Raw genomic sequence first — 21,790 nt, forward strand, 5'->3', positions numbered from 1 at the left:
CCTGCCCCCCACCCTCCCTCCCTCAGGCTCAACACGTTGACTTAATTTAGACCCCACCATCTCTCACCTGAACAACTGCCCTGTTCGCTCCCCTGCAGGCCTCACTGCTCAACAGGCTGGTCCTTCTAGCTTGTCCTACACCACCGGCCACACAACCCAAGCCACTCTGTCCCTTGTTTAAAACTCCTGTGGCTTCCCGCTGCCTTGAGAAATGGTTTTAAACTTGGTGTGCTGGGGCTAAGGGAGGACCGCTCTAGAAACGCAAAAGCACATACAATATTTTCCTTACGATTTCAGACAGCTGATTGCTCCCTGCCCACCCCGCCCCCTCATCTCGAACCCAAATAGGCATCAGAAAAATCCCTGGATTGAGTGAGAAAACACAAACTTTTCCCTGGCATTTAACACTCCAGATCAAACTCTTCCCTCATACAAGCACATTCTTTTCTTAAACACAGGCTACGTCGCCCAGGCTGGAGTGCAGTGGCTATTTACAGGCATGATGCCACTACTGATCAGCACGGGAGTTTCGACCTGCTCCACTTCTGACCTGGGCCACCCCTTAGACAGTCTAGTGGTCCTCAGCTCCCAAAAGGTCACCATATTGATGCTGAACTTAGTGCACTCAATCGACACAGTGCACTACAGCCCTGAACTTCTGGGCTCAAGCAACTCTCCAGCCTGTCTCCTGAGTAGCTGGGGGCACAGCTGTGTGCCACTGTGCCTGTCAATACGCACACAAACTCTCCCCCTCTCTCTCAGTCTCTTATTCAAGAAACTGCACTTTTGCAACATCCTACTCTCTCAGCCTTTCAAGTTTTTTTTTTCTTTTTTTCGAGACAGAGCCTCGCTCAGTCTCGCAGGCTGGAGTGCAGTGGCACGATCTTGGCTCACTGCAACCTCCACCTCCCAGGTTCAAGCGATTCTCCTGCCTCAGTCTCCTGAGTAGCTGTGACTACAGGTGCCCACCATGCCCGGCTAATATTTTTTGTATTTTTAGTGGAGATAGGGTTTTACCATATTGGCCAGGTTGGTCTTGAACTCCTGACCTCAAGTAATCCGCCCGACTCAGCCTCCCAAAAGTGCTGGGATTACAGGCACAAGAAAGACACTGTGCCTGGCCTCCTTTCAAGCATTTTTTCTTTCTTTCTTTTTTTTTTTTTTTTTTTAGATAGAGTCTCACTCTGTCACCCAGGCTGGAGTGCAATGGCGTGGTCTCGGCTCAATGCAACCTTCACCTCCCAGGTTCAAGCAATTCTCCTGCCTCAGCCTCTCCAGTAGCTGGGACTACAGGCATGTGCCACCACACCCAGCTAATTTTTGTAATTTTAGTAGAGACAGGGTTTCACTATGTTAGCCAGGCTGGTCTCAGACTTCTAACCCCAAGTGATCTGCCCACCTCAGCCTCCCAAAGTGCTGGGATTACAGGCATGAGCCACTACGCCTGGCCACTTTTCAAGCTTTTTCTTTTTCTTTGAGATGGAGTCTCACTCTGTCACCCAGACTGCAGTGCAATAGTGTGGTCTTGGCTCACTGCAACCTCCATCTCCAGGGTTCAAGCGATTCTCCCGCCTCAGCCTCCCGAGCAGCTGGGACAACAGACGCGGGCCACCACACTCGGCTAATTTTTGTATTTTTAGTAGAGACAGGGTTTCAGTGTGTTGGCCAGGCTAGTCTCAGACTCCTAACCTCAAGTGATCTGCCTGCCTTGGCCTCCCAAAGTGCTGGGATTACCGTATGAGCCACTACAACCAGCCTCCTTTCAAGCTGTTTAATCGAACACCAACTGTGTGTTGCAGATTAAGGTACAATGACCCAAATAAGGTCTGTCTGGCCTCACTGAGCATGCAGTTCAGGGGACAACCACCTCTCAATGTCCACCTATCCGGCGAACTCCTAGTTATTCATTCAAGCAATCTAGAGACTGGGGGTTGGGTACTGAACATGACAGATGTGATACCTGCCCTGAGCAGCCGCACCACCTGGGACTATCCATTATTCAAAGGCCACCTCTGCTTCCTAACCTTAACCTTCTTGAGAGCAGGACTGGAATCCTGTTGCCCAACTGAACGAACACTGATAAACATTTGCCAAGAACTAAAACTCAGAGGAATAATTCTTTTTGATTTGTGCTGCAGGCACCTGAAACGCACAAAAGCCTTGCTGGACCCACAGGGAGACCGCAAAGGGGGCTGGGCAGTGCCTGTCCCATGGGCTCCCATCCGGCCTCTATCATTTCCTCCCTAGAAAACACTAAAACAATCACGCTACTCCTGCTCATCTCCGTCATCAGTCTCAAAAACAACAGCAAAATCCCTGATCCAGAGCCCAGGAGGAGTATCGAAAACCTCGTTGTTTTCCATTACAGTGGCACCCAGCAGCCGCTCTGTGCAAGCCCGTGGGAACAGCAGAACAGGGATCGTGTGGACCGAGCTGCTCCACTTCAGACAGTAAACGACCCAAAAGAAAGAGGTTTGTGGCAGAGTCCGAGAAAGGAAGCGCTCGATGGGGCGGCCTGAGTGCCGGAGGGAACTCACGCTGCTGCTGCTCCAGCGCCAGCTTGCACTTGTAGTAACTGTAGAATTCGCCTCCGAACAGAAACGAGAATTTGGGGTTGTCTTTCTGCTTCTCCATAGTCATCTTCTCAAACTCGGGCCCGTTGCGAGCCACGAACTGGGCGAGCTTGTCGATGACATTTCGAAGCTCCTGGTCTGGAGGACGGAGAAAAGGCCACGCGGGGCGTCAGCGACGACCGCCCAAAGCTGGGGAACTCGGCGCCCCAGCCCCCGTCCGCCGTGCCGGGGACCCCAAGGGGGTGGGCCCCAAAGAGGCCGTCCTTGTACGGGTCCCGATAGGGGCCACACGCTCGTGGGGAATGCGGGGACCCACGGGAGAGGCCGCAGGCGAAGCCGCGAGGCCGAGCCCCGCCCCCTCCCAGACCCAGGGACTCCGGGAGGCGGGGCCGGCCAACAGGAGGTTCCAGGGAGAGAGAAACGGTCTCTCGGTCGGTTTGGGTCTCACCATCTGGGGGCAGCGGCATCTCCATGGCTCCGGCCGCGGGGAACGTCCTCCGGCGCCACACGATCGACCACCAGCGTCGTCTGCAGAAGCCGGCCGGAAGTGGCGCGAGGGAGCCGTTTACGGCGGGCTTCTAGGGCCGCTTCCGCCCGCCACTTACGGCCGTCGCTGGGAAACTCCGGAAGTGAGAGCGGGAGGCAGGCGGGAAGAAGCCGCGCGAGGCCTGGCGCGCGGGAGGGGCTGGCGAGGCGCACGCGCAGAAGTTTCTTGACACTTGGGCAGACTGGGTCTCCGTCGCGCGGCGCCGCGGAAAGGCTGGAACGGCACGGTTGGCTGTTAGCCGAGACCGGGGGGTGGGGGGCGTGCCCCCTGGTCGGCGTCGCAGCCCGACGGGCTGGCCGGCTGCTACCTCCGGGGGACCAGGGGCTTGGGAAGTTCGTGCCTGGGCCAGGGTCGCTGTTTCCTTTCGCGGGCACAGTGAGGAGCCTACGAGGTGAGGTGCGTCCGGGTGGATCCCGGGCTGCGGCGACTGTTACATTCTCCCCGGCCGGACCGGAGGTGGAGCAGAACTGGGGGCGACGAGCTTGACAGGGATTGGAGCTGGACGTATTTAGGTTCAAAACATTCTCCTGCTCGCTTTCTTCCTCTCCACTCTTTGGTCAGGAAGACTTTGGGGCGGGGTACCCCCCAACCCACACCCTCAAATTGCTGGCCTAGAGGGCACAGCGCCTTTTTTTTTTTTTTTTTTTTGAGACGGAGTCTCGCTCTGTCGCCCAGGCTGGAATGCAGTAGCACGATCTCGGCTCACTGCAAGCTCCGCCTCCCGGGTTTACGCCATTCTCCTGCCTCAGCCTCCCAAGTAGCTGGGACTACAGGCGCCCACCACTGCGCCCGCCTAATTTTTTGAAGTTTTAGTAGAGACAGGGTTTCACCGTGTTAGCCAGGATGGTCTCGATCTTCTGACCTCGTGATCCGCCCGCCTCGGCCTCCCAAAGTGCTGGGATTACAGGCATGAGCCACCGCGCCTGGCCCACAGCGCCTTTCTAAAAGATGCAGTTGGGCTGCTTCTAAAATAATGAAGCCAAACCTCGCTAATTGTGGGGAAAAGATAGCCAGAAGCAGCAAACTTCTGCTGTGGACGTCCGATATAAACTGATCCTCTTGAGATGGATAATGCTTAGTTGGCTATACCTCCCGTCCCCCCCCTTTTTTTCTTCCTTTTTCCTTTTTTTTTTTCTTTTCTTTTTTCTTGAGACAAGGTCTCGCTCTGTGGCCCACGCGGGAATGCAGTGTCATGATCATAGCTCACTAGCCCTGAACTCCTGTGCTCAAGTAATTCTCCCGCCTTGGCCTCCCAAAGTGCTAGGATTATGGGCATGAGCTACTTTACCCAGCCTGTTTTTTTCTGTGCAAATAAATGCACATGTATTTTAGATTCCTTTCATTTTTATTGCTACAGCATTTTTCCACCAGACGCTTATGGATCGACAACTACATCAAGTGTTGCTGTAGACCAGGAATCAACATTTTGTATAAAAAGGACAGAAAGCAAATATTTTAGACTCTGCAGGTCAGGAGGCAAGATCAAGGATTTTTTTTCCTTTTTTTCTAAATGTCCTCTGGTGCATATTTTCTCATGAAGATTGAGGATCTTATTTAAGTGTTTGTTTGTTTGTTTGTTTTGAGACACAATCTTGCTCTCTTGCCCAAGCTGGAGTGCAGTGGTGTGATCTCGGCTCACTGCAATCTCTGCCTCCTGTGCTCAAGCAATTCTCCTGCCTCAGCCTCCAGGGGAGCTGGGACTACAGGTGCGCACCACCACGCCGGGCTAATTTTTGCATTTTTAATAGAGTCGGGGTTTCACCAGGTTGGCCATACTGGTCTTTAACTCCTGACCTCAAATGATCTTCCTGCCTTGGCCTCCCAAAGTGCTGGGATTACAGGTGTGAGCCACCCTACCCAGCCTTACTTAGGTATTTCTATAATCAGAAAGAAAAGTTCGTAAAATTTTTGTTGGTGAAAATCAAAATATGATAACTGAGTAGTTTCTTAAACACAAGTTGCTACAGTTGGAATGTTTGTTCCTAATCCCCAGTGAAACAGTGTTAAGAGGTGGGGCCTTTAAGAGGTGATTGGGTTATGAGGTCCTGCCATTCATGTGTTAATGGCTAATAGCTTATGGGAGTGGGACTGGCTGCTTTATAAAAAGAGGAAGAAAGGCCAGGCTCAGTGGCTTATGCCTGTAGTTCCAGCACTTTGGGAGGCCAAGGCGTGCAGATCACCTGAGTATCAGGAGTTCGAGACCAGCCTGGCCAACCTGGGGAAATCCCGTCTCTACTAAAGATACAAAAATTAGCCGGGCGTGGTGGTGGGTGCCTGTAATCCCAGCTACTTGGGAGGCTGAGGCACGAGAATCACTTGGACCTGGGAGGCAACGGTTGAGGTGGAGGTTGCAGTGAGCCGAAATCATGGCACTGCACTAAAAAAAAAAAAAAAAAAAAAAAAAAAAAAAAAGGAAGAGAGACCTGAGCTTGCACACACAGCCTGCTTGCCATGTGATACCCTGTGCTACCTCAAGACTCTGCAGAGTCCCCGCCAGCAAGAAGGCCCTCAACTTTGGATATCTCAGCCTCCAGAACTGTAAGAAATAAATTTCTGTTCTTTAAAAATTGCCCAGTCTCAGGTATTCTTTTATAGCAGTGCAAAATGGACTAAGACCCAAGTCTATTCGTAAGAGTGGAATTCTTTTGGGATATAACATTTCACTTAATTGGGGCTCCCAGGTTGTAGTTCCTGTCGTCAATTGATTGCACATGTTCACCTTTGAAAACCCTTCCTGGCTCACAAAAACAGGCGGCCAGCGCTGGATGTGGCTTATAGATGGAGTCATGCACAACTCGGATCTCAGCTCTGCTCTCAGGGAACTCAGTCTATGGCGGGGAAGAATCCCAAAGTCAGTAAACAAATATATCATCTCAAAGGTGTTATTAAGGAGAAGAGGATGCTGAGACTATGATACAAGGGAGGGTGGGGCCCAGGCTGATAGGGTTGTCAGGAAAGGCTCTCGAGGTGAGGTCTGCACTAAGATCTGAACAAGGGGTCAGCTCTGAATACCCTAAATACACAGAACAGTGTGGGATCATACTATTTTTTTAAGTTTTTTATTTTTACTTTTTTGAGATGGAGTTTTGCTCGTTGTCCAGGCTGGAGTGCAACAGCACGGTCTTGGCTCACCGCAACCTCCGCCTCCCAAGCGATTCTCCTGCCTCAGCCTCTCCAGTAGCTGGGATTACAGGCATGCACCACCACACCCAGCTAATTTTTTATTTTCAGTAGAGACGGGGTTTCTCCCTGTTGGTCAGGCTGGCCTCAAACTCCCAACCTCAGGTGATCTGCCCGCCTCAGCCTCCCAAAATGCTGGGATTACAGGCGTGAGCCACTGCATCCGGCCCTAAATTTTTTTATTTTTTTTGAGACGGAGTCTTGTCTGTTGCCCAGCCTAGAGCGCAGTGGTGCGATCTCGGCTCACTGCACCCTCCGCCTCCAGGTTCAAGTGATTCTTCCACCTCAGCCTCCTGAGTAGATGGGATTACAGGCGCCAGCCATCACACCCGGCTAATCTTTGTATTTTAATAAAAACGGGCTTTCACCATGTTGGCCAGGCTGGTCTCGAACTCCTGACCTCAACTGATTTGCCTGCCCTGGATTCCTAAAGTGCTGGGATTACAGGCGTGAGCCACTGTGCCCGGCCCATACTGTTCATAGAAGTCAGTAATCCGCAGTGTGGACACTTTGATGCCAAGTAAGATCTACATTAAGAAGTTGTTTTTGCTTTTTTTTTTTTTGAGACAGAGTCTTGCTGTCACCCAGGCTGGAGTGCAGTGGTGTGTCCTCTGCTCACTGAAACCTCTGCTTCCCGGGTTCAAGCAATTCTTCTACCTCAGCCTCCCGAGTAGCTGGGACTACAGGTGCACACCACCACACCCAGCTAGGGTTTCACCATGTTGGCCAGGCTGGTCTCAGACTCCTGACCTCGGGTGATCCACCTGCCTCGGCCTCTTAAAGTGCTGGGATTACAGGTGTGAGCCACTGCTGCGCCTGGGCGGTAGTGTGATTTTTGAGGCTGCATAGGTTGCCATGGTGTGGACTCACCACAGCTTATTGAAGTGAGACTCTGTTGTCTGCTGGCTTGGTTCCATTTTTAGGCCACTGTATCTTAGTGTATATCTTAGCGTATATAGGGTTGGGCACGGAGGTTCATGCCTGTAATCCCAGCATTTTTGGAGGCCAAGGCAGGCAGATCACTTGAGGCCAGGAGTTCGAGACAGCCTGGCTAACATGGAGAAACCCCGTCTCTACTAAAAAATAAATAGCTGGGCATGGTGGTGTGTACCTGTAATCCCAGCTACTCGGGAGGCTGAGGCAGGAGAATCGCTTGAGTCTGGAGGTGGAGGCTGTAGTGAGATGAGACTGCACCACTGCACTCTAGCCTGGGCGACAGTGTGACTCTGTCTCAAAAAAAAAGTGTCTTAGTAGATATGAATCTTGCATTGAGTCAAAGGGTGTGCAAATTCAATACTGATATTGCTCAGCTACCTTCTAGAAAGATAGTACACCCATGGTCACTACTTTCAGACATCTGTTTCAGATTGTTTACAATGCTGCTGGGCGTGGTGGCTCATGCCTGTAATCCCAGCACTTTGGGAGGCTGAGGCAGGTGGATCACTTAAGTCAGGATTTCAAGACCAGCCTGGCCAACATGGTGAAACCCCGTCTCTACTAAAAATACAAAAATTAGCTGGGCGTGGTGGAAGGTGCCTTTAATTCCAGCTAATCAGAGGCTGAGGCAGGATAATCACTTGAACCTGGGAGGGGGAGGTTGCAGCAAACCGAGATCGCGTCACTGCCCTCTAGCCTGGGCGGCAGAGCGAGACTGTGTGTCAAAAAAACAAAAACAAAAAAGCTATATATCTGAGACTGAAAATGTAAGCATCACAGGCGCCTGGCCTACCAAGCTCATTTCAAAGGGTGAAACCAGAACCCACTGGTCAAAAGAAAGCAGTAGAAAGAGCTGGTAGACCAGCTACTGCAGATACTCTCCAGCAAGTAAAGGGGACACCCTGAGTGAGATGAGCCTTGTGAACAGACTCACCTAAGCAGCAAGGTGGAGGGCCAGGTGCACTGAGGGGGTTCTGTGGCCCAGATGTCTGCTGGTTGTGATTTCTTGACTCTGGACCCCTTCATCGGAATGGTCTCACTGTGGTCAGGGTCAGATGGTAACTAAAGTTTTGTGGGGTTTTATTGAGACAGGGTCTCGCTCTGTCGCTCAGGCTGGAGTGTAGTGGTGTGATCTCGGCTCACTGCAACCTCTGCCTCCCAGGTTCAAGCGATTCTCCTGCCTCAGCCTCCAAAGTAGCTAGTATTATAGGAGCATGCCACTACGCCTGGCTAGTTTTTGTATTTTTAGTCGAGACAGGCTTTCACTATGTTGGCCAGGCTGGTTTCACACTCCTGACCTCAGGTGACCCGGCCACCTTGGCCTCCCAAAATGCTGGGATTACAGGTGTGAGCCCTGCCACCTCCCCAGTCCTCCATCCCCCTGTCTTAGCATTTCTAAGTAGCTCCCATGTGCTCCTTAGTTACATACCTGTCATGTAGGCTGAGTGCTTTGAGGGTAGGAGGCTTACATATCTGTTTCCTGCAGCTTGACACAGTAGGTGCTTAGTAAATCACTAAACAAAAAGATTATGAATGAAAAGGACAAGGGCAATAGTTTCAGCAGAAACTCAAACCCTTTCTGTTTGAAAGAAATCCTTTGCTGGGGATGGTTTGAGTAATGGGGAAAAATGGGTCCTGGAGCCAGATTTAAGCAGCTGTGTATTCCCAGATGAGTGACTTGACCCCGTTGGGCCTCATTTTCACCTGAAAAACAAGGTTAATAAAGCTCACAAAGGTATCGTGGTGTGAAAAGCTCACCACTGAGCTGGGCGTGTCGCAGGTACAGTCTTGGCTGTCCATACACAAAAATGGCTTCAGGCCGGGCGCGGTGGCTCACACCTGTAATCCCAGTACTTTGGGAGGCCAAGGCAGGTGGATCACTTCAGCCCAGGAGTTCCAGACCAGCCTGGGCACCATAGAGCCCCATCTCTGAAAATATTTTAAAAATTAGCTGGCTGTGGTAGTGTGCACCTGTCTCAGCTACTTGGGAGGCTGAGGCAGGGGAGTGACTTGAGTTTAGGGGTTTGATGCTGCAGTAAGCTATGGCTGTGCCACTGCAGTCCAGCTTGGGCCATAAAGTGAGACCCTGTCTCTTAAACCAAAAACAACAGGCCAGATCGCTTGAGCCCAAACGTTTGAGACTAGCCTGGGCAACAAGGTGAAACTCCATCTTTACAAAAGATACAAAAATCAGCCTGGTTTGGTGGCGCGTGCCTGTATTGCAGCTACTTGGGAGGCTGAGGTGGAAAGAACCGTTGAGTCTGGGAGGTTGCGGCTGCTGACAGCCGGGATTGTGCCACTGCACTCCAGCCTGGGCGACAGAATGAGATCCTGTCTCAAAAAACATGAAACAAACATACCAAAAAAAAAAAAAAGTTTCGTAAGCACAGCTGCCACAACGCTCCTGGACTTCCCATGTTATTCTGTTCAATAAAGTCACGTCATTAATTTAGCTGTGCTCCTATTTTCATTGTATCATCTAATCGATTCACAAACCGCATGTCCTTATTTTTGGCTCAGAAGAAACAACAAAGGTTGCAGTAAGTCTAGACGTGACAGCCAAGTTGGCTTGCTCCTCCTCCTCCTCCTCCATTTTGTTGCTGGGCACACTGAAGACAGGGTCACTCAAAAAGAGACCCTTGCTGACAAATCGGGACCAATTTTGATTCCCTGGAAACCATTTATTTTTGGTAAATGCCAGTGATGAATATACACGTCATTCCCGAAGAAAAGTCTATAGCATTTAAGTCTTGAAAACAGGTGACAATTGAAAAAAAAATTATAATATTTTCAGGTCTTTTAATAACTTAATGTTCTGTGTCCTTAGGCTGTGAGACCTTAAGGTATTGGGGTCTGGTAATGTCCCACCTATAGCAAAGGGTCTGTTGGGTAACGTAGGACAAATACACAGCCAAATTCAGAAACTGCAAGTGCTTCCTCACTTGAACGGATCTGGCTTGACCCCTTTGTGATTGGGGCTTGACTGTTCCTAGAATGAATGACTTAAAATAAGGTGGTTAAAAATTCTCCTGTGAGTCTTGCCATAGTGAACAAACATGATTCAGAAATGCTTCCTTCTATAAAATGAAGGAGCTGGGTTGGAGTCAGTGTTACCAGCCAGACCATGCCTTGGATGGGTAAAAGAAATTCCCTACCGCAGAGCCCAGCAGCGAGGAGGCTGACAGGAAGGCAGGCCTGCAGATGAAAGCATGGGAGTGGGGCATGTGGTGCTGGCACTGGCTGGGAAACCAGCCTTCCAGAGGTCAATGTCAGTCTGGCTGGGCACGGTGGCTCATGCCTGTCATCCTAGCACTTTGGGAGGCCAAGGCGGGCAGATCATTTGAGGCCAGGAGTTTGAGACCAGCCTGTTTCCAACACAGTGAAACGCTGTCTCTCCTAAAAATGCAAAAAATTAGCCAGGTGTGGTGGTGCATGCCTGTAATCCCAGCTACACGGGAGGCTGAAGCACAGGAATCACTTCAACCCGGGGGATGGAGGTTGTAGTGAGTTGAGATTGCGCCACTGCACTCCAGCCTGGGCCACAGAGCAAGAATCCATCTCGGCGGGGAGGTGGGGGGTGCGGCAGGGAAAGTGGACCTCCAAGTCTCAGAAATATTTGTCTTTTGATCTGCTGATTTGGTGTAATGTGATTGCCTCATTCATTCCAGTGTACATACTTGCTGTAAATTTATATACAGAATTAAATAGCCCATTTATTAATTTATAAACCATAATAAAACCAAACAGTCATTTCCCCTCACCAGCAGATCTTGCATTGGAAAAGGAAAATAATATACAAATTTTAGCAACATCAGAGATTTCATGAAGCCTGAATGGAGGTCGAATTAATTTTGGAGTTCAATGACATGTTCAAAGATTCAGGTACTATAATCACGTAGACAACTCCCGTAATATCTCTCTGCAGTGCAAAATGATCCCTGTTTCTTGTCATTCGCCAGTGAGAAAAATCCAACTGCAGACTTGACTGCCTTCGGTGAAGGCACGCGGCAAGTTCTTCTGACAAATAACAGCCTTCACGTCTTACACGGCAATTGTCTCAGCTTTGGGATCAAAGTATTTACAAAGCAAGCGAACAAGAGACCAAGGAAGAGGGACACTTCTGAGGCCACTCACCACCAAGCAGGGTGGTCCAGGAGTGTCTCATGTGTCAGCTGACACAACGTCTTAAATACAGAATTCCAAATGGAAGAAAAATAACAAAAAGAACAGGAGTCAGGCGTAAGCGATGCCACTTCCTCTCTGAACGGGGAAACATTTCACTCGCTGGGAGATAAAAGGCGAACCTCTCATTTGCTGCTCTCTCCCCTCAAGTGCCAGCAAGAAGCTGGGTGTGAAGAAGAAAGAAGGCAGCCATCACCTAAGACCCCACACAGGCCAAGCCGTGGTCCCCTCCATTGAGGGCACGGTCCTTGCATGAAGCCGTAAAAGACAGACCACAGCCCGGACCTGAGCACTCAGGGTTACCTACTGGGGTCTTGTCATCTTCCTTATGTTGATTTCTGCCAAGACCCAAACTGATTTTTTTTTCTTTTTTTTTGAGACAGAGTCTCACTCTGTCACCAAGGCTGGAGTGCTGTGGTGTGATCTCAGCTCACTGAAACCTCCACCTCCTGGGCTCAAGTGATTCTCCTGCCTCAGCCTCCCAAGTAGCTGGCATTACAGGTGGGTGCCATAATGCCTGGCTAATTTTTGTATTTTTAGTAGAGACGGGGTTTCACCACGTTGGCCAGGCTGGTCTCAAACTCTAGTGACCTCAGACTCTAGTGACCTCAGCCTCCCAAAGTGCTGAGATTACAGGCGGGAGCCACCGCGTCTGGCCCCAAACTGACTCTTGACCAAAGAATCTGATTTGGCAAACCAAATCTTAGCGCAGTGTTAGCTCCTCGTCCCCTTACCCAGAACACGATTCAGATCCTAATATAAACACAAAAACAGGTCAGGGAACCAAAACACTGTGGTCTTGTCTATTAATAGTGAGGTCGGCGGAGTGGTCTCAAACTCCGCCGACCTCAGCCTCCCAAAGTGCTGAGATTACAGGCGGGAGCCACCGCGTCTGGCCCCAAACTGACTCTTGACCAAAGAATCTGATTTGGCAAACCAAATCTTAGCGCAGTGTTAGCTCCTCGTCCCCTTACCCAGAACACGATTCAGATCCTAATATAAACACAAAAACAGGTCAGGGAACCAAAACACTGTGGTCTTGTCTATTAATAGTGAGATAATGTTCATGATTCATTCTGTTTTCAGCAATTTTGAAGCTTCTCCTGAAGCTTTGAAACACATTATTTCCTACTAAATACCAAAGTGTGTCACGTAGGCATCGCCAGTGGGAACTTGTTTTTTTTTTTTTTTTTGAGACGGAGTCTCGCTGTTACCCAGGCTGGAGTGCGGTCTCGGCTCACCACAACCTCCGCCTTCCGGGTTCAAGCGATTCGCCTGCCTCAGCAGCCTGAGTAGCTGGGACTACAGGCACACAACACCACACCCGGCTAATTTTGTATTTTAGTAGAGACGGGGTTTCACTATGTTGGCCAGGCTGGTCTCGAACTCCTGACCTCGTGATCTGCCCATCTTGGCCTCCCAAAGTGCTGGGATTATAGATGTGAGCCACCGCGCCTGGCCAGGGAACTTTGTTTTTAAACTTTTAGAAACAAAACGGTTTTCGATCCATAAGCCAGTCCTAATGCATCCCATAAGGGGAGCAAGGCAAAAACACACACACACAACTACAAAATATTCCCTAGAAAAATGCAAGAGCCTCAGAAAATCAAGATCTCTCTACCAAACAACCTACCAAGTCATCACAGAAGAGGTGAAGACTCTCTCAAAAGACAAGTGCCACAGAAACAGAGCTTGAAATACTAAACATGATTTCTCGAAGATCCTTCTCACCACCCCAAGAGAAGCACCCTGCTCTGTCGAGGGAAGAAGAGGCAGAGGAGAGAGAGCAGTTTCCCTTCCATCTGGATCTGGGTGGATGCCAACCCTGACGTGCAGGGCAGAGCACCAGGCTGCAGGAACTAGATGCTAACTGCAATTGCTTTTTGCTTTGGAACATTTGCCAGGAACTTGCAAACTGCTAAAGGGATGACCAGGAAACTGGATCCATCTCTGTGGCTGGGGATGTTCTGAATGATTCTCGCAGGCTCCCCGTCTGCTTGGTGACCCTGTTGGTCCTATGTGTATCTGCGCCAGGGAATTAAAGTAGCCAGTCTGACGTTCTCAAGCACCGCCCTGGACACCCCCACTGCCAGCTCATGGTCTACAGCCACAGTGACCCCAGCTTTTCACACAGGGTCCTGAATGTTAATCTGGAGTGCAGACACAAGTGCTCTGAACTACACTGCTTGGGGCGTAATTCCACATGGAAAGGTCCAACATGGCCAAGATCTCCAAAAGGACACGGCCCTCAGATGACAGACTCCAGAAAGAAAGAGTATGAGACACCAGTCTCTGTTTAGGTTTGCCCAGAGCTCACGGCCGTCTGCACTGCAGGCAACGGATCCTCCTGCGGCTCATGGGGGGCCAGGAACCCCAGGTCTTCTGATGGAGACTTATGCACTGTCCCCTCGGCTGGGTTGTACATTCACTGATTGTCAGAAGTTTCTGATACTGCTGTGGGAGCCAGGGAAGGAGTCACAGAACAGTCTGATCCTGTCCTCTGGACTCTACACATCATAGCGGTTCAAACTGTATGAGTTTGGGTAGCTCTGCCGGCTGTACTGGAAGTGGTCTGTTAAGATGTTGTTGCGGCCATACTGATAGTCCCCGTGCTGGGGGAAGAGGAGGCCGTTGTGGGGCTTCTCCAGTGGGCTCCGGTGACGCTCCTTGCTGCTCAGGTCTGCTGTGGTGACGGGGAGGAGGTGCTTCCTGGCTTGCTGGTTTGCATCGTACTTGGTCTGTGCCAGAAAGAGAGCAATGAAACAGGACATAAGGAAGAGCTCATAATTCACAGTCAATCAAATAACTGGCCGTGGTGGCTCACACCTGTAATCTCAGCACTTTGGGAGGCCGAGGCAGGAAGATCACCTGAGCTCAGGAGTTTGAGACCAGCCTGAGCAACATGGCAAAACCCCGTCTCTACTAAAAACACAAAAAATTAACCAGGTGTAGTGGCGCATGCTGTAGTCCCAGCTATTCAGGAGTTCTGAGGCATGAGAATTGCTTGAACCCAGGTGGAGGAGGTTGCAGTGAGCTGGGATCATACCACTGCACTCCAGCCTGGGAGACAGAACGACGCCGTCTTAAAAAAAAAAAAAAGTCAGTTAACCTCTGGGGCCGGCATAAGTCACAGGGCTTGAGCAAGGAAAGCAGACATGAATGGACCAGACCACAATGCATGGACAGACTCAGGAGGTAAGTCCTTGGCCAGGCGTGGTGGCTCATGCCTGTAATCCCAGTGCTTTGGGAGGCCCAGGCGGGAGGATCACTTGAGACCAGGAGTTGGAGACCAGACTGGGCAAAATAGAGAGACCCCATATCTACATGTGTTAAGAAACAAATGAAGAGGCCAGGCGTGGTGGCTCACGCCTGTAATCCCAACACTTTGGGAGGCCAAGGCGGGTGGATCACTTGAGGTCAGGAGTTGGAGACTGGCCTGGCCAATATGGCGAAACCCCATCTCTACTGAAAACACAGAAATTAGCCGGGTGTGGTGGCAGGTGCCTGTAGTCCCACCTACTCAGGAGGCTGAGGCAGGAGAATTGCTTGAACCCGGGAGGTGGAGGTTGCAGTAAGCTGGGATGGAGTGCCACTGCAATCCAGTCTGGGTAACAGAGCGAGACTCTGTCTCAAAAAAAAAAAAAAAAAAACAGGAAGGCAAGCCCTCTCTGTTGTCTGTTTGCCATCCCATGTACTTAACACTGCACTAAACAGAGCCTTTGAGAGGAGGGAGGGAAATCCCCAGCTGAGACACAGCCAGAGTGATTTAAGGACCTGAGGTTGCCTATGCAGGAAAAAGGAAGCCAGGGTGGGACGGGGCTACACCAAGATCATAAACCAGTCAGTGGCAAAGCTTCGACCTACAGCCCCAGCCTCCAGTGCCCGGGAGGCCCTTCCATTTCTGACTTCCTGGGTGCTGAGGGGCCGGCTTCCTTCCCTGCCCAGCCTTCCCCAACTCTCACCTTGTTATACAGGAAGACCCCCAGGATGGCAGTCATCATGCCCAGGACGTTGGTGCTGGTGACTGGGTTGCGAAGCATGATCAGGGACACCGTGATGACCATGATTCTCTTGGTGGCATTGGCTACCGAGTAGCTCAGGGGGCTGACGAGGTTGAGGATGCTGAAGGCGATGACATTCTGGGCAAAGTTACAGAAGCCGCTGACAGCCAGGAGCAGGAGTGTCCAGGGCCACTGGTAGACGTAGGTCTGTAGAGACCGCAAGGCAAAGACAGCACTTCAGTGGGCAGCGGTGACCTTGCCTCCCTGTATCTACCTGGCAGGGTTAGGGGAAGGGATGCGGAGGGGCTCGTCTGGAGCCTCATGGTCCACAGGCAGCCGGCCCAGGCATGTCACCAAGAGACACTAGGTGCTTTAGGTCCATGACCTCAGCACCTCATGACACCACACAGCACGGGAAATCACCCGCCATCTCCTGCCAAGGAAACAGGTGAAGCCAGGTCCCCAAAGGGTACCAAGCAAGACGTAAGCCAAAGCCTTCCCTGGCAGTGAACAGCCAGGAACTCTGGGTTTAGCAAAGCAGGGGTCTGCTTGTTGGCCACAATGCATTCTACAGGGTAGGAGGTCCTGGGAAGGTGGCCCTGAGCCTGCAAAGTACCCGGTAATATGAAAGCCACGGGTCTGCACCCATTGCTGTGAGGATGAAACAGAATCATAGCTTTGGAGGTGCTTTACAAGAATCTCAAGCTAAACAAACACAAGAGGTGATGTTATCATCAACACTTGAGGCCAGGTGCAGTGGCTCACGTCTGTAATCCCAGCACTTTGGGAGGCTGAGGTGAGTGGATCACCTGAGGTTAGAAGTTCGAGACCAGCCTGACCAACATGGTAAAATCGTGTCTCTATTAAAAACACAAAATTAGTCGGGTGTGGTGGTGCATGCCTGTTAATCCCAGCTACTCGGGAGGCTGCGGCAGGAGAATCCCTTAAACCTGGGAAGCAGAAGGTCCAGTGAGCTGAGATTGCACCATTGCACTCCAGCTTGGACAACATGAGTGAAACTCCGTCTCAAAAAACAAACAAACAAAAAACAGTTTAGGTTGGGCGTGATGGCTCATGCCTGTAATCCTAGCACTCTGGGAGGCTAAGGAAGAAAAATCATTTGAGGGCAGCCTGGGCAACATAGTGAGACCCTGTCTCTACAAAAAAATAAAAAGTTAGCCAGGCATGGTGGTGCACACCTGTAGTCCCAGCTACTTGGGACGCTGAGGTGGGAGGGTCGTTTGAGCCCAGGAGTTCAAGATTGCAGTGAAATACGGTGGTGCCACAGCACTCCAGCCTAGGCAACAGTGTAAGACGCCGTCTCAAAAATCCCACAAACTTTACCATCTGACCCTGAACAAAATGAGGCCATTCTGAATAAGGCATCCAGAAATCAAGAAGTCACAACTAGCAGACATCAGGGTCATGGAACCCCCCCAGAGAATCTAGGCTGGTCCCAGGACAGGCAGACAGGTGAGAATCAGGTAGGCACCACCCTGTAGGCCAATTTCCAGGCCACGCTGACCGTGGCCACAGTAGGACAGAGCTGGCTCAGCCCAGGGCGACTGACTGGCGGCCCTGCTGGAGCTGCAGGATGTCTGCCTGACTCCATCTCCACTGCACTCCAAGAGAGAAGGATCACACGGTCCTCTCAAACGCAAGGAAGACACGTTTAGGCGACCAGCTCCATGTCAACCAAGTCAAGACTGGAACTCCCAAATGCAAGTCCATTTACCTGTGCCATACACCCTGCAGCTTCTGCAGGCAACCTCACTGGAGGAACAGCCCCTGTAATATATACGAGCCCACCAGGATGCCTCCATGTTGGGCCAGCCTGTTCTCCCAGGGTCGCTCCCTAAGGTGATTGGGTTAGGACTTCCAAGCTATTTTCTTCCTGCTTGCATAGGTATCTATCTTCCGGGAAAGGAACCCAACCAATCTGGCTTAAAACAAAAAAAGATGCATAATAAAATGGACTGATTTGTCCACACAGTGCACAATTCCAGGCATTTTAACAAATGCATCAATTCATGGAACCACCATGACCATCGGGGATTAGGACACTCCTGGGGGGTTTCTCTTTTGTCCTAACCCCCTCCTCCTAAACCTGGCAACCATCCATGTTTTCTGTCATGATCCGTGTGTCCTTGGGACATTGTCACAGAACTAGAATCACATGGCTCGGAACCTTCGGAGACAGGCTGCTTTCACTCAGTGTAGCGTATCTGCCATTCATCCAGGTTGTGAGGGACAAGAGTTGGCACCTTTTCAGTGCTGAGTAATGTTCCACTGTATGTAACATTCCATGTACTAAAGTTTCTTCTCTCTTTTTGTTTTTGAGATGGAGATTTGCTCTTGTCACCCTGGCTGGAGTGCAATGGTGCAATCTCAGCTCACTGCAACCTCTGCCTCCCGGGTTCAAGTGATTCTCCTGTCTCCGCCTCCTGAGCAGCTGGGATAATCACTGCTTTAAAGTCTTTGTCTGATAATCCCAACATCTGTGTCATTGCACTGTTGGCCCGTGTTGTCTTTTCCCAACCACCTGGAATTTCCTGGTTCTTCATAAAGTATGTAATTTTGGCTGGAATCCCAGGCATTTAGCATATTATAAAAGTCTGGGTCGGCCGGGCGCGGTGGCTCAAGCCTGTAATCCCAGCACTTTGGGAGGCCGAGACGGGCAGATCACGAGGTCAGGAGATCAAGACCATCCTGGCTAACCTGGTGAAACCCGTCTCTACTAAAAAATACAAAAGAAAACTAGCCAGGCAAGGTGGCGAGCACCTGTAGTCCCAGCTACTCGGGAGGCTGAGGCAGGAGAATGGCGTAAACCCAGGAGGCGGAGCTTGCAGTGAGCTGAGATCCGGCCACTGCACTCCAGCCTGGGCGACAGAGCGAGACTCCGTCTCAAAAAAAAAAAAAAAAAAGTCTGGATCTTATTTACATTGTATGAAGAATGCTGATTTTTTTTTAGCAGGCAATTGATGATGCTGGGTTCAGACTGCAGGCTTGACCAGCCTTCTGTGGGGTCATGGTTCCAATGTCAGTTATGTTTTCAAAGCCTTTCCAGTGGTATTTGGCTCTGTCCTGAGTCTGTGCTGCCTGTGGTCAGTCTGAAAGCTGAGAGGTGGTCTCTCCCACAGTTCTGTTCTCAGTCTTTGGTATGCAGTTTAGGATCTGATCCTCACAACGTGTGACGCTCAGGGGCGAGCCTGGGATTCTGTCAGCGACTTTATGAGGTCGCTGTCCTCAGCTCCTCCCTCCACACGATCTCCTGAGTACTTTCCAGTTTCCTAGTCCCTCCCTTTCATGGCCCTCCAGTCAGAAAGCTGGGGTTTAATCACCGCACTCGGCTGTTTACTTCCTGTGATTACAGCACCATTTGAGGGTCAAGCAGTGACAGTACGGAGCGAGAACAAGCTGCAGAAAGGCTCTTCCCATCCTCGGAGGACCATGTTTCCTAAAACTGCAGAGGAAGGGTCCTTTCTCTCAGGGTTTTAGGTGGCTGTGGAACCTGCTGCTGCTGACATAGGATTGTTGAGGGCCTGGGACGCAAGAGATGAAGGCAAAAAAGAAAATAGAAAAAAACCTAACAGACAGCTGGACGTGCCAGCTGGCGCCTGTAATCCCAGCACTTTGGGAGGCTGAGGTGGGGAGATGATCTGAGGTCAGGAGTTCGAGACCAGGCTGGCCAACATGGTGAAACCTCGTCTCTACTAAAAATACAAAAATTAGCTGGGAGTGGTGGTGCGTGCCTACAATTCCAGCTACTCAGGAAGCTGAGGTGGGAGAATCGCTTGAACCTGGGAGGTAGAGGTTACAGTAAGCTAAGATTGCACCACTGCACTCCAGTCTGGGTGACAGAGTGAGACTCCATCTCAGAACAAAACAAAACAAAACTGAAAAAAACAACAAAAATGAGAAAAAGTCTAACAGGCATCCAGGTGTAGTGGCTCACGTCTGTAATCCTATCTCTTTGGGAGTTGAGGCGGGCAGATCACCTGAGGTTGGGAGTTCAAGACCAGCCTGGCCAACATGGTGAAACCCATCTCTACTACAAAAAAAAAAAAAAAAAAAAAAAGAAAAGAAAAAATACATAAAAATTAGCTGGGCGTGATGGCACGTGCCTGTAATCCCAGCTATATGGGAGGCTGGAGCAGGACAAGCTCTTGAACCCTGGAGGCAGAGGCTGCAGTGAGCTGAGATCGCACCACTGCACTCCAGCCTGGGTAACTCCATCTCAAAAAAAAAAAAAAAGGAAAAAGCCTAATAGGCGATTTCCTCCATTCTCTCTGAGGGTTAGGAGGGTTAGGAGTCTCCTTTCCCACTCTCCAAACTCCAAGCAGAGAACATCTCTGTTCTCATTCAGGGCCTGCATCTACCTTCTGAGCTGCCTCATGTCCAGGCTGAAGACGCAGGAGGAACAAGAATGACGAACTCACCGCTGGCTCCAAGGCACTTTGAATTCTGGTCCTTCCCCGCGGCCATCTGCAGGCTACCATTTACTTCTTGGTTCTCAAGTAGCTGTTTCGTGCATTCTGTCCAAGTTTTGAAACCAGGCCGCCCGCTCCAGAGTCTAGGAATCCCCGCCTGTCTTTTGCCAAGCCGTTTGGCAACTGGGCCAGGCATCTCTGGGAACTGCCCACTCCAGCCTTTGATTCTTGGTAGACTGGAGAGCAGCAGATACCGGCTGACATTCTCCCATCTCATCCTCCTCCCACCTGTTCTGGAGCACGGGACTGCGACGACGCTAACTAACTTGCCGTCTGTGTAGTCTACGTGGAACGTGCAAGACAAAGAGGGAACCCAGACATGTGGGAACCCCATCTTCAGACTGCAACATTAGTGAATATGGTGTGTGCCTAGGGCTGCTATTAAAATACACAAAGTCATGCTCATGTTACAAAACATATGGGCCAGGTGTGGTGGCTCATAGCTGTAATCCCAGCACTTTGAGAGGCCAAGGCGGGAGGAAGGCTTGAGGCCAGGAGTTCAAGACCAACCTGGGCAACAGTGGGAGATCCTGTCTCTACAAAAACAAAACAAAACAAAACAAAACAAAACAAAACAAAACAAAACAAAACACCACCAAACATAACATACATAGCCTCAACTAAAAAAAAGGAGGTTACTTAACGTATTACAACAACAAAAAAAGATAATCACTAGAACAACAATAACAACACAAAATGTCCTAAGTGCAAGAAAAGCAAAGACAAAAGACCACAGCAAAAGCCTATATGTTCCTGTCCATGTGTGGACACATACATACCCTAATGAGCTGTAACACAGAACAGCAGAGGAACCGGCGGGAAACCCACTGACAATATTACACAGCCCTACAAGAAATGAGAAAGGCCTTCTGTGTCGTTATGAAGAGCTCTCCAGGATGATGAAATGAAGGGAACAAGGTGCAGAAGAGTTCAGCTCCCCTTCAGTATCCATGGAGGACTGGTTCTAGGTACCCCTGTGGATCCCAACATCTATAGATGTTCAAGTCCCTTTTATGAATAGTTTAGTATTTGCATGTAATCCATGCACATCCTCCCATTTACTTGAAATCATCGCTAGATTATTTATAATACCTAATGCAAATGCTATACAAATAATTGTTATACTGTATTATTTAAAAATACGTATTATTTTTTATTATAGTATTTTAATTGTTTTTCTACCATATATTCTCAATTCGCAGTTGGTTGAATCCACTAGTGTAGAACCCAGAGATATGGACAGATGACTGTCTATTAATATTTATTTTTGAGACAGGGCCTGGCTCTGTCATGCTGGCTGGGGTGCAGTGGCTCAATCATGGCTCACTGCAGCTTTGACCTTCCTGGGCTCAAGTGATCTTCCCATCTCAGGCTCCCAAGTAGCTGGGACTACAGGCATGTGCCACCATGCTGGGTTAATTTTTAGTTTTGTTTTACAGAGATGGGGTTTTGCCATGTTGCCCAGGCTGGTCTCAAACTCCTGAGGCTAAAGCAATCTGCCTGCCTCTGCCTTCCAAAATACTGGGATTACAGGTGTGAGGCACTGTGCCTGCCTTGTATATTTAAAAGCTACTTTTGGGCTGGGCATGGTCGCTCACGCCTGTAATTCCAGTACTTTGGGAGGCTGAAGCGGGTGGATCACCTAACGTCAGGAGTTCGAGACCAGCCTGGCCAAAATGGTGAAACCCCGTTTCTACTAAAAATAAAAAAAAAATTAGCTGGGCGCGGTGGTGGGTGTCTGTAGTCCCAGCTACTCGGGAGGCTGAGGCAGGAGAATTGTTTGAATCCGGGAGGCGGAGGCTGCAGCGAGCCAAGATCACACCATTGCGAGCGAAACTCTGGCTCAAAAAATAAAAAATAAAATAAAATAAAGAAAGAAAG

The 21,790-nt window shown here is 50.1% G+C and overlaps 2 protein-coding genes across 3 annotated transcripts in view; both read right to left on the reverse strand.

The window, feature by feature from the left end:
* CHERP (calcium homeostasis endoplasmic reticulum protein) overlaps nt 1-3,198 on the reverse strand; it is a 25,293-nt gene extending 22,095 nt beyond the window's left edge. The window contains exons 1-2 of one of the 2 annotated variants that reach the window (XM_017893691.1): nt 3,022-3,114; nt 2,538-2,711 (exon numbers count right to left, since the gene is read on the reverse strand). In XM_017893691.1, the coding sequence (XP_017749180.1) occupies nt 2,538-2,711; nt 3,022-3,046 (199 nt within the window). In that variant the 5' untranslated portion in view covers nt 3,047-3,114. Of the gene's footprint in view, nt 1-2,537; nt 2,712-3,021 lie in introns of both variants that reach the window. The other variant, XM_017893690.1, reaches the window with a different exon arrangement.
* A 9,907-nt stretch (nt 3,199-13,105) lies between these two features.
* The window catches only part of SLC35E1 (solute carrier family 35 member E1), an 18,045-nt gene continuing 9,360 nt past the window's right edge, over nt 13,106-21,790 (reverse strand). The window contains 3 exon segments of the mRNA XM_017893681.1: nt 13,106-14,156; nt 15,381-15,654; nt 20,104-20,191. Coding sequence (XP_017749170.1) covers nt 13,926-14,156; nt 15,381-15,654; nt 20,104-20,191 — 593 coding nt within the window. The 3' untranslated portion in view covers nt 13,106-13,925.

This window comes from Rhinopithecus bieti, unplaced genomic scaffold (assembly GCF_001698545.2).
Source record: "Rhinopithecus bieti isolate Rb0 unplaced genomic scaffold, ASM169854v2 scaffold_23826, whole genome shotgun sequence".
Classification (NCBI taxonomy): domain Eukaryota; kingdom Metazoa; phylum Chordata; class Mammalia; order Primates; family Cercopithecidae; genus Rhinopithecus; species Rhinopithecus bieti.